Source organism: Gobius niger (assembly GCF_951799975.1).
Source record: "Gobius niger genome assembly, chromosome: 7".
NCBI classification, from domain to species: domain Eukaryota; kingdom Metazoa; phylum Chordata; class Actinopteri; order Gobiiformes; family Gobiidae; genus Gobius; species Gobius niger.
Window position 1 is genome coordinate 1,712,719 of NC_136858.1, and position 12,208 is coordinate 1,724,926.

Here is a 12,208-nt window from a genome sequence, read left to right on the forward strand (position 1 = left end):
CCTCCAGTTCTCATGTAGCTGGTCCTTAAGTTTGACTTATACAGTTGATAATAATAGACATGTTCCTTGAGATTTGTTTTTTACTACACACGTACACGCCAACTTGACATTGTTGGAGGTAGTGGTAGGGCTGTGCTGGGAAAAATGATTATTATTATTTAATTTTTTTGCAAAGCAGACTTGCATTATTTCACGGCGCTGGGATTATTTTCCCTTCGAATTTCACGTGCCACGGCTCATGCTTTTGCCTGACATTCAAACAAGCGGCGCTGTGTGATGATGTCATCAGGCCGCGCTGCTCAGTTTACTTGCGCAGGTGTGAGGCCTGGCCAGCAGGGGGCAGGTGTGAAACAGGGACCTCTCCTTAATCGAGACAAACTTGAAATCATTTGTACTTTTATTCAGATAACAGAAAATATTCAGCATAGTTTTTTTTATTAATTAATAAATATATAAATAAAATGAATACTTTTTTTTTTAAGGCAACAAATAATCGTTTGAATAAACGTGATTTCAATTATTACTAAAATAATCGTGATTATTATTTTTTCAATAATCAAGCAGCCCAAGGTAGTGGCCCTGGTACTTCACTTTTCTACACTTTTCTTTTAACAATTTACATTTTGCATCAACAAAAGACGCCTAAAAACATTTCAACCTGAGAGACTCAGAGACAGAATGATTGGGGCTCAGAACCCGGCGGAAGATTGTAGTAATGATCTGGAATACATGGTGTTGATGGATGATGCCAGATTCTTCCCCCGGAGCCCGGACACTGGTGGTGGTAGGACGAGACCCGGGGCTGCCATTGGCGATGACGAGGAGGGGTGGGGGTGGAGGAGGGACTCAACACAGCTGGGAAACGGCCGAGTGATTGACCAGGGAGCTTAAGAAGGGTATCCTGGGCGATGATTGGCTCAGGCGGAGGTGCGGCTTGAGCTGGGGCCGTGATTGGATGATTGGGTAACGGCTGATGATGATGACGCAATGAATGAAGCCTGCAGGTCGTCTTCCATGTTGAATTCGCGCTGAAGCTTCATTAAAGGAATAGGCCACCGTTTTTACATACTAAGATATGTTCTTACCTCACTTTAGACGTGTTAATATATCCCCGTCTGGTCTTTGTCCGTGCGCTTTGCCAGGCAAACGGAGCACATACGCAGCCTCTCCCACATGTGACATAGCTCCGAAAAAGCTCACGATAGAAGCTACCAAGCTCTTCCACGTGTTCCCTATTTAAATAAAGTTACGTGAAGTGTTTTCATGCGAAGTATATTTACACAGAAATGTAACGTGTCGATTTTATAAGCAAATAAAAAGGGGGACTATATTGTGAGGCGTAATGATACGAGGAGTAAAACGTCCGCGCAGTAACTCCTAAAGACTTCCCCCGCTCACTTCCGTCAATAACCTTTAGGAGTTACTGCGCGGACGTTTTACTCCTCGTATCATTACGCCTCACAATATAGTCCCCCTCTTTATTTGCTTGTAAAATCGACACGTTACATTTCTGTGTAAATATACTTCGCATGAAAACACTTCACGTAACTTTATTTAAATAGGGAACACGTGGAAGAGCTTGGTAGCTTCTATCGTGAGCTTTTTCGGAGCTATGTCACATGTGGGAGAGGCTGCGTATGTGCTCCGTTTGCGTGACAGAGCGCACGGACAAAGACCAGACGGGGATATATTAACTCGACTATAGTGAGGTAAGAACATATTTTAGTATGTAAAAACGGTGGCCTATTCCTTTAAGCAGCAGCAGCTGAGGAAAAAAACACAACATGAGCCAAAATACAAGTATTTCGGTGTCTGTGTAGGCTCTCAGTCGTACAGGAGTTGAAGGTTCTTGAGTCATCTTCTGTACTCTGTAGTTGAAGTGTCAAACGTTTTGCCTCTTCATCCAAAAGGCTTCGTCTGCGACACTAAGGTTCAGCTCAGACAAAGACCCCGTCATGTTAATGAGGCTGAAACTCAGCCCAGGACAGATCCATAGGCAGGTCGTTAGCATCAGCTGAAACTTAGGGGTGATTTAGGTCGTTAGGACTTGGAATTTCAAAGGATTTATAATTGTTAATAGAGGGGAGGGACTGAGCCGAGCTGAACTCCTCCCTGTGGTCTTTATCTGAGCTGAACCTTAGTGCACTGACGAAGCCTTTTGGATCAGAGGTGAAACGTTCGACACTACAGAGTACAGAAGACGACTCAAGAACCTTCACTGACGCAGTAAGGTAACGCGCGTGAGTTAATGTTAGCACATCGATGCTAAATTTCTAGCTAGTAAATCCTTACAATAGAAGAGCTTTGTGTGTGAGCTTCATCTGAGCCAATATTCATGTTTGGTGAAACTGAACAAACCTGTAATAGACAAAGTGACGGAGACAGAAGTTCGCGTTGCGTCTGCAGGAGCCAATGGCCGATGTAGCAGAGATTCACGACTTGCTGTAGTTCCTCCATATAGTGGCGGCAGAACAAGCTAGTTTTACATTACGTTTCTAAACAGCCGTAAAGCCTGGTGCCTGTTTTTTCTTAAACTTTCTACAGTTAGATATGGCTCCTGTGATAACGATGGGTTTGGCACAATTAAAGGGACCAGGCTGGTTTTTGTAAGACATTTTTTTTTAAATCTCGTACTAACGAGGGCCGGACTGTTAGCATTGGAGCTGCGCGGCTACGAGGGCGGAGTCTACAGTGAAGATCCCGCCCTCATGCTCTTTGTAGGAACGTGCTTCGTCAGAGCTGGGGAGGAGGAGTCTGTGGTTAATATTACGTCCATTAATATTACGTGTATGGACAGGAGCAAGCACCCGAAAGCAATCACACAACCCTCTAGTGGTAAATGTCGGCATCACACTGTCCACTTTCACATTAATGTATCTACTGTCTAATACTTACACAATATGTAAAATATGAACAAATAAAAACTGTGTGACTGTTCATAGTGGGGGTCCTCATATGCAGGATAGTCCAAATGGTCAATTAAATGCAACATCCCCACAAAATCGCAGATCGTGTTTGTCAGATTGCGCCACTCTGGATACATGACCCCCTTAGTGTTGGTCAAAGTACTTATGAACACTTGATGTCATTACTTGAGCAAAGTACAGATACTACCTGTGAGGAAGCTGGCCACGAGGGCTCAAAATGGGCAGGCAGACTGACAACAAATATAGCTCTTACCAGACATTTATTTTGCAAGACAAACAGAACTTCTCAGTGACCCACATGCCACATACAAAATGGCCCCCAGTGACTAGAAGCAGTCAGGTTTTATACTTCCCCCCCAATGGGAATGAAATGATAAGTGTTCAAATCAAAAACAAAGACAAAATACAAATCAAACATAAATCATACACAAAAGGAAACACAAAGCAAAGTTAAACCAGTTTCCCCCTTGCCACATGGTCCAGCCTAAGATTTCAAAAATGGCCAACAAAGACCACGCCCCTTCCTTTCTCACCAGGTGGTGCAGGTAAATGTCTACTGAGTAAATGAATAAACAAAATGGACAACGTGAAGTAATTGTTAACTTAATAAAATGAATCAGGGGTTATTGTTAGCTGGTGTATATCGCAAATGAAACAAATGAAGCAAAATAACCAAAACACATAATGGGACAAACCCACTTTGTCACACTACCGGTCAATATTACTCCAATAAAAGTCAAAGTTGCTCAGTAAAATTTTAAATAACTGCTTTAAAAATACAAACTCTACACCAGAGTTCCCCTCTGTACAGCAGCACCACGGGGACAAAATGTGTTCCTTGCTGTGAGTCAGTGGCATCAACAGCACATCTGGTCAGCGCCACCTGCTGTTCATAAAGTGCATTGACCTTTTGCTGAGTGTGAAGTCTGTTTTTCCAGCTCTGTCTTGTTCCGCCTCAGGTTGCCGATCCTTCAGGGCGGAACGTTCAGCTTCATCACCCCGACGCTGGCCATCCTGGCTCTGCCCAAGTGGCAGTGTCCCAGCGCCGGGCCTGAAGCCCTGACCAACGGGACCGCCGCGCTCCAGCAGGACGACGAGGTCTGGATGTCCCGCATGAGAGAGGTATGGCGTTCCCCGGGTCGTGTCGAGGATAGGGTGACTATAGGTCCTGACATCGAGCCTCGTGTCCCGGATCCCGAACAGAAAATGCTCCTGGTCCGAGATCAGCCTCAGTAACTGCCTGATGAAAGACAAACACACAGACACGAGTCAGCGGGTCATTTCTGCAGATACAGACCAGACCTTCTAAAGTCTCCACTTCAGTAATGAGTTATCAACGCAGCTCTATTTTCAAACCTGTAATCAGATTAAGGTTATTTATCCAGGTCACTGTGCGCTACTGCCATTTTCCTCAGTAAAAAGATGCATCTTTCACATGGGCAGTGACGTAACGTGGGTGTGGGGGGTCACTTTCTCAGCACGAGGAACTTACGGCACAAACATAAACAACAATGAGGAGGAGAGAGATGGAAAAAATTCAGATTAAAGATAAAGTCAGATAAAGCCATCAGTAAATTAACGAAGTTACTTTTTAAATCAGTAATCAGATTCACTTTTCAAAGTAACAGTGGTAACCCTGATACAGGTCAGTCTGGGACTGTGACTGATGTCCTCACTCATGAACAAGAACCCGAGAGCTCTCGATTTACCAATCGATCTACGTTCCTGCCCTCACCTACGGTCATGAGATCTGGGTAATGACCAACAGGGCAAGATCGCCGAAATGAGTTTCCTCGCAGGGTGGCTGAGCGCGTCCGTAGAGATCGGGTGAGAAGCTCAATCGCCTCAGAGGAGCCGCTGCTCCTTCCTTTGGGAGGTCTTCCGGGCGTGTGCCATTGGCAGGAGGCCTTGTGGAAGACCCTGGTGTCTGGCCTGGTGTCGCCTCAGGGTCAGAACAGCTGGAGGAGGTGTGCGGGGATCAGGAAGTCTGGGCATCTCTGCTGAGACCGCTGTCCTCTGTGACCCGGCCCCGGATAACAAGGAAGAAGATGGATGGATGGATGGATGGATGGATGGATGGACGGATGGATGGACGGATGGATGGATGGATGGATGGATGGACGGATGGACGGATCGATGGATGGATGGACTGTGACTGATGGGGACCGCTTTAAACGTTGAGGACAGAGACGAGAGCTGCAGTAAAGAGGCAAGAAAGAACCTCCAGTCATGCCAGTTTTAGAACTTGTCTTCTTTCTCTCACGTATAAAACAGCTCTGCCTCTTTGTTTGACTGTGGTGCTTCACTCACTCACCCCGCACTAAAGTGTGTCGGTGATCAGTGGATTAAAAACACTCCTCTGCTTGTGTTAAAACGATCCTGCCCTGTTTCAGAAGGACCTGCCGTAAAAGGTGAACTTCTTTGGTAATAAACTTCAGGGTTCACCGGGCAGTGACCATTTTGCTGCGAGTCACAGAGACATTAGACAATATGACTTTTGGCTCATCTTAACAACTCCTTGAAGGCGCCTAAAGCAGGTCCTGCTAAAGTGGCGTCTTAAATGATTGTTAAAAGTAATGAAGGGTGAGTAAAGGCCGCAAACCTGCCCGGCACACACTGCTCGAAGCTCAAACGTGGCACATAAAACCCTCCAAAGACATTCCCACATTTCAGCTTTGTGTCGTTTCAACACGGTCCGTGACTTTTTAGATTTAATGATTTTTTTGGGGTTCTGAGAAGGTTTAGAAGGTTCACACGGTCCCCATAAATCACAGGAGACCCGTTTGAGGCTAAAGAAGTGAGAGCGGCCAATGTTTCTGAAGAAATACTTGATACACTTTCACACGCTCCACAGAAATGAGCTTTCTTTTAACATCTGTGTGGTTTCTCTTTTTCCAATATAAGGTGAAGGCGGATTTAAGTTATTCTTGTTCAGCTTGTTTGTCTGATAAATGAATCTCACAGATATTAAAGGTGCATTATGCAACTTTTAATGACTCGGTGGCTATATGGGTGCAGCATGGCACCTTTGTTTTCCCTCACAGTGGCCTCAATGACACTTCAGGATCAGTTGTTTTTATGTGTTGGTACCAGAAACGGGCCAGAAACCCAAAAACAATTGTTTCTGGAGCATGATATAGTGATGTGAGCGAAAAGCAAAGGTGCCATGCTGCACCCATAACGCCACTGAGTCACTAAAAGGTCAAATACACGCAAATATCAAGACTTTTTTTTTTCACATAAAGAGTTACATGGTGCACCTTTAAGGCGAGGCAATGCAGGTGAATATTAGCAGTATTTAACTCATTGACTGCCAGCCATTTTCAAATCGGAGCGCTCCACACTGCCACAGGTTTTTCAGGATTTTGACTGTTTTTTCAAGACCCACAGACAATTTAGTTCTAGGTCTATGTCAACACGAAACCCACCAAAAGAAAGATTAGACTCTCTTCTTTCACCTAAAAAAGTTTGTACCTCATTCCATTCTTTAGTTATCGGTGAAATTTTCCAAAATGCTGTTTTCAGACCAAAAAGCTGAGAAAACGAAAGAGCAAAACCTAGTGACTCAATAAAATAACTTGTAGTTCTTTTAGTGAGTCACTAGGGGGCGGCATCAGGCAGCACAACTAAGATTTTTAACACCAGACATGCTCAAGGCCTTGCTGCAGCTGTTCCCATTGAAAAAGCTAATTGACGTCTATAGACGTCATTGGCAGTCAACGTTCGGATTTCAATTGACGTCATTGGCAGTCAATGAGTTAAAAGAACTCCCCATGTACAATGATTATTTTATGACGTTTTGTCACTTTGATTATTTCAAAGTAATGTTACTCTTACTTGAGTATGTGTTGACTGCACTACCCACCTCTGCTGATTTATTGAGCTTTGAACCTAAGACAAAAGTTGTAATGTAAGATCCGTAACCCATCTGAAAAAATTGTTGTAACTAATATATCAACAAAACAAAAGCGTGACTTTAAACCTGGTTCTGTCCATTAATGAGATTTTCTCACTTAAAATTATAGAAAACTTGCAATACATGTTTTGTCATATTTACATCAGTAATCTCCAGCAGAAGTTCTAAATGAATCCATTTTCCCGTGTTCGCCCAAATGAACCGTCCCATTGGACTAATTCTCTGTTGTCATGTCTGCTGTCAGATCCAGGGGGCGATCTTGGTCTCCTCGCTGCTGCAGATCTTCCTGGGTTTCTCGGGCCTCGTGGGCTTCGTCCTGAAGTACATCGGACCGTTGGCCATCGCGCCCACCATCAACCTCATCGGCCTGTCGCTGTTCATCGAGGCGGGCAAGAAGTCGGGCGGGCACTGGGGCATCGCCGCGCTGTGAGTACGACGACAACAACGACAATGACAATGACGACAATAACGACGACGACGACAACAACGACAATGACAACTGCGGCGGCTTTGTTAACATGTTCAAACTCAAGGGCCTTTTTCCTATTAACAGCATTACACTTTCACAAGTTGTATCCACTGTTAATTTTGACGACATATTTTAATTTAGTTTTAGTCTTAGTCTTTTGACGAAAATGTAATTCGATTGTAGTCTAGTTTTAGTCAAAAAATATCTTCAATTTTAGTCTAGTTTTCGACTAAAATTGACTCTTTCAGACGGTCAATAGAAGTTTGGATGATTTTAGTCTCTCCCTTTCATTTTTATTTAGTCTTATTTTAGTGGACATTTTAGTCATACTTTTAGTCTCATGAGAAACTTTCAATTTAGTTTTAGTCCAATTTTAGTCGGCAAAAATATCACTTTGACTAAAATTAAGACTAAATATTTTAGTCGACGAAATTAACACTGGTTGTATCTAAAAAGAAAATGTATGAATGACAAAAATGATCATTAATATCAGTCACTGGGTCCATGATCTCTCTGTACAAGACCAAACATTTCCTCAAAAACAAAATACCTCTATATAATATTATGGGCCTTTAGAACGCTGTGATGTCACCTGTAAACCAGCAATAAGGAATTAGAATTAAAGGGAATTGGAAAACTTTATTGTCTACCATGCACAAGATTTGATGGCAGAGATTTGCCTTTGGCTTTGCTCACACATTCAATACATTTGCACAGCAATGTAATACAAACACATGATACGTTAAGTCCATTATAAAATCAGTTCATTGCAGATGCAGCAGATTCACTTCAGCAAAAGAAAAGGAACTTTTGATGAAGTGAATCTGCGGACGTCTCCTCCGTCCCCTGGAGATAAGGCGAGTGTCCAGGTCGTCTCAGTGAAAACAAACAGGTTTGATTTCAGTGGAGACTGTCTCCGAGACCTCCATACATCTTCTTGAGGTCGATCTCCACGGCATGTGGAGACTCCGCTGAAATCGAACCTGTTTGTTTTCTCTGAGATTACCTGGAGACTCGCCTTATCTCCAGGGGACGGAGGAGACATCCCCGTGACCAGCAGCAACTCAACTCATCATGTTTCTGTAGACCTGCTTGATGCTCAGGGATACTAATGTGTGAGGAACATTACTTCATATTTCGCCAGAGCAAACTTCTGTTTTCATGAAGGTATTTTTCACCAGCAGAGACGCCCATAATGAGTCTCCGTGCACAAAACAAGAGTGATGAATGTGACAAAGTGCTTAATGAGAGGAAAGGCGAGTGTAAGAGACTCTGATCTCCGGTCCTTCCTCTCTCGCCGTTTCCCCAGTGAGGATGAGCGATGTCTTGCACTGTAGTTACAGAAAAGAAGAAAACATCACTGACACTGAGACACTGATGGACAGTCTCTGGGACGTGTTTAAAACATTCCGGTTCATTTACCCCATCGTTCTCAGGCCTCAGATCTGATGACGGGACGATGCTGCGGCTCCACTTTTGCCACTTGCTTTGTGTGATGATGCGAGTGTCTTTGTGTTGTCCGCCGAGGCGCACTATAAAAGTTCAGAAAGACTGGAATCTCTCTCTCTCTCTCGCGCCCGTCGGCAGACACATGGTCCACAGTGCACACGTCACACTTCAAAGTATTGTCCGACAACGACACAAACGCTCACAAAACGAAGGCTTTGTGAGTGTTTGTTTTCGTTTAGAGGCAAAGCTTTTCCACATGGCTCATTTGCATAAAGCATATCCCTCTCTCTCTGTCTCTCTCTCGCCCCACACTGCTTTAAAAACCGTTAAAGCAGAACTAAGTAACTCCTGCCCCTAGAGGCCATAAGCACAACTGCAGGTGTCGTCGCATGTTGTGTTTTTTACTCACTAATTGTCCGTGAGAGTAAATCCTACTCTGACAGAAAAGACAAAGGGACGGACAGATATTGTTCATCCAATCACACAATGGAGATCATTTGTTTCACTCAAACATGGCTGTAAATACTGTTTAAGTGGTGCTAGCCCACAGTTAGCTTAGCACGTTAGCCTCTTAGCTTCTTCTTCGCAAAGTTGCAATTGTGGTTATCTGGCCAGAGACACCAGGGGGAGATGAAAGACCCCCCAATCATCCCATTAACACATGTATTACCCCCAGGGACTACGGGAGGGATTTATTAAGGTAAACAAGTTACTTAGTTCTGCTTTAAATTGATTCCAACAGGCATTAAATCAAAATGTATGAAATAATTTAGCTTAGTTTACTTTTTTTTACTCTGGACGTCTATTGAAAATACAACTATGTGGTTCAGAACACATTCAGTCGAAGGTTTTGGCAAAAATATACATCAATTTTTATATAGTTTTACCTGGAAAAACGTTCTCATTGTGTCCGGTTTGCTTTTAAACGTCCAATTCCTCTTTTCTGAAATACGTGTTTGGTCACTTTGCTGAGCTCGCCTCAAACGAGCGTGAAAGGCCGAACGTTGGGTCATGTTTGGGACAAGTGTAAATGAGTCAGAACTGTGGAAATGTTTGTGTGAATCACTCGCTGTGTACAGTTGTGAGTCCATAAAAAAAAGGCTAATCGCAACAATATTAACACACTAATACGGCTAACGCTAACACAGCCAATGCTAACGTGTATAAATCCTCTCCCTGAGGAGGCTCTGCACCTGCTGCAACATCATTATTGTTTTGAAAGACTTAACTTTCCGTGTCGCCTTTAGAGAAGAAGAAGAGTAACCAGAACTTTTGTAGAGCTCAAGCTCCTCGATCACAGCTGTTTGACTCGATTCTGCCAAAGTTCTGAAAACTCTTCCTCTGCTCGAAAGGCGACATGGACGGTAAGTCATAACAATAATGATGTTGCAGCAGAGCCTCCTCAGTGAGAGGATTTACAAGCTTCTGTGGACGTTAGCATTGGGTGTGTTAGCAGTAGCCACTTCAGCATAAGTCACGTTAGCACTAGCCGTGTTAGCATTAGCCTCAGTAGCATGAATGAATGTGATGTCATATCGCTAAGCATCATGGGGTTCCTCCACTTTTGATAATGTTTTTAGCTGATGTAAGTCTATGGAAAATTAATGCTAACAGCTGCAAACATGGCGGTTCTCCATGGTAACTGGATTTTCCCGAACACTCTTGATTATTATGTACATTAATTAGTTGAATTGTGTTTTTAATGTGTGTTTCCGGTGTTGCCTTGAGGCACATTGAGTTGCCTTGTGCATGAAATGTGCTGTATAAATACCAACGACAGAGCCTGACAGTGTGACCCAATATGATGAGTTAAGATGCTCCGTGATGTTTCTACAGTTCTGGCTTGTTCACACCAGTCCCAAACATGTCCAAACTTCCGGCCGTTCACACTTGTTTGAGGAATTGTTTCATCCCGAATTTCTAAACGCATCTCTGTGTTTTGTGTTTGGGCATTGAAAGGTCATTACAAATCCTTCATCTCGACTTGCTGCTCTCTGTTTAAACCCCGGAGCAGCCATCAATCCCATCCCTGATGGAGATCTGGGCCAAAGAAAACAGTGCATGAATGATTCGTTTTCAGTTTTATCCCTTGTAATCAGGTTATATGTATATCCCACTTCTCGTATTTGCCTCAGCCGATTTAAAGGCCTGATGGAATCCTGTGTGCTCCTTATCTGGTTCCTCATCCCCCGAATATTCCTCGGATTGAGTTTCTGAAATACAGGTGCACATTAACATGCCTTGTTCATGTGACGTATCGTTTTTAAAACAACATGGAACTAGTCCAGAGGTGAAGTCCAGCTGCTCCAGGCGACCCCCGTGGAGCTCCGGGCGACCCCCGTGGAGCTCCAGGCGACCCCCGAGGAGCTCCAGAAAGACGGACGAGCAGTTATTTTTATGAGCTATTCCTGATTTATATTTTGCGGGGGGGGAGAGATACAGTAAGCCCCGGCAGTAGATACTTTCGGGGGCTCGTCCTGCTGTCTTCTGTCAAACGCTGACGTTAAGCTGCGGACCTCTGGGGCCCCCAGAATCTCGGCCCTAATCCCGGGTCGAGGCCTGAGATTAGGTTTCGCTGTAACTCAAAGTCCCGGACCCCCTCGACCTTTGACCTGGATCTCATCCCGCGCGTCAGTATAGATCTTCATTTGGAGCCGCCGTGGACGGTTCATGGCACGGAGCGGCAGGCCTGGCCTCGTGGCTCGCACCGCTTTCATCTCTTGGTTTGCAGTACAGAAACATTTGTAAAGTTACTACAGATTCTTGAAAAGTGCGATCTGTCAGTGGAGGTTCCTCTGAGGTTCCTCTTAAAACCTCTGAACTGCCACCTCCACCAGGCCCATTTTCTCCAATTATGCATATCCAAATCTCCAAGCTAATTGACTGGAGAGCTTAGAGCCTGCGTGATACCTCATTTGAAAGCTAAGACCTTCTAGTTTCTAAAAATGAGTGCAAAATCTGTGTTAGTGAAACACAGCTTATATTACACTTGTTTATATTTGCCAAAAAGTTTTTTTTTGTCTCAAAACGTTGATGCTACTTTACAAAAAGATTCTTACGACATGCTTCATAGTTTTCATTTGAAACTTACTGTAGTGACTAATTACAGTGACAGCACCAACTGCGTAAAATGTTATAGCTATGGGAATGATAGTTTGGATTCTGGGGCCCTTTTATGCAAAAAAAGGACAATTCGGCACATGTGATCCATTTCTGTGCAAAATGGCACCTTTGTTTTCTTTAATGGCTGTAGCTCTATGACCATGGCACTGGAGGCTCTGGGAGGGTTTTATTTTGAAGGTATGAGACAGGGGAAGGTTGTGGACAGCCCAGCACTTCTGGGCTGTGCGAGAATTAGACCTCCACAACCAGCCTTGAAGGCAACAAAAAGGCTATAAGTCTGTCTGTTTTTATTGACAACACTTTGGAATATTCACATTTTGGGTA

General features: G+C 43.9%; 1 protein-coding gene across 1 annotated transcript in view; it reads left to right on the forward strand.

The window, feature by feature from the left end:
• Window positions 1-12,208, forward strand: part of LOC306965843 (solute carrier family 23 member 2) — a gene marked incomplete at its 3' end in the record, with an annotated part of 109,363 nt that overhangs the window by 44,515 nt on the left and 52,640 nt on the right. The window contains exons 4-5 of the mRNA XM_079560411.1: window positions 3,887-4,049; window positions 7,088-7,269. Of these exons, the coding sequence (XP_079416537.1) occupies window positions 3,887-4,049; window positions 7,088-7,269 (345 nt within the window). The remainder of the gene's footprint in view (window positions 1-3,886; window positions 4,050-7,087; window positions 7,270-12,208) is intronic.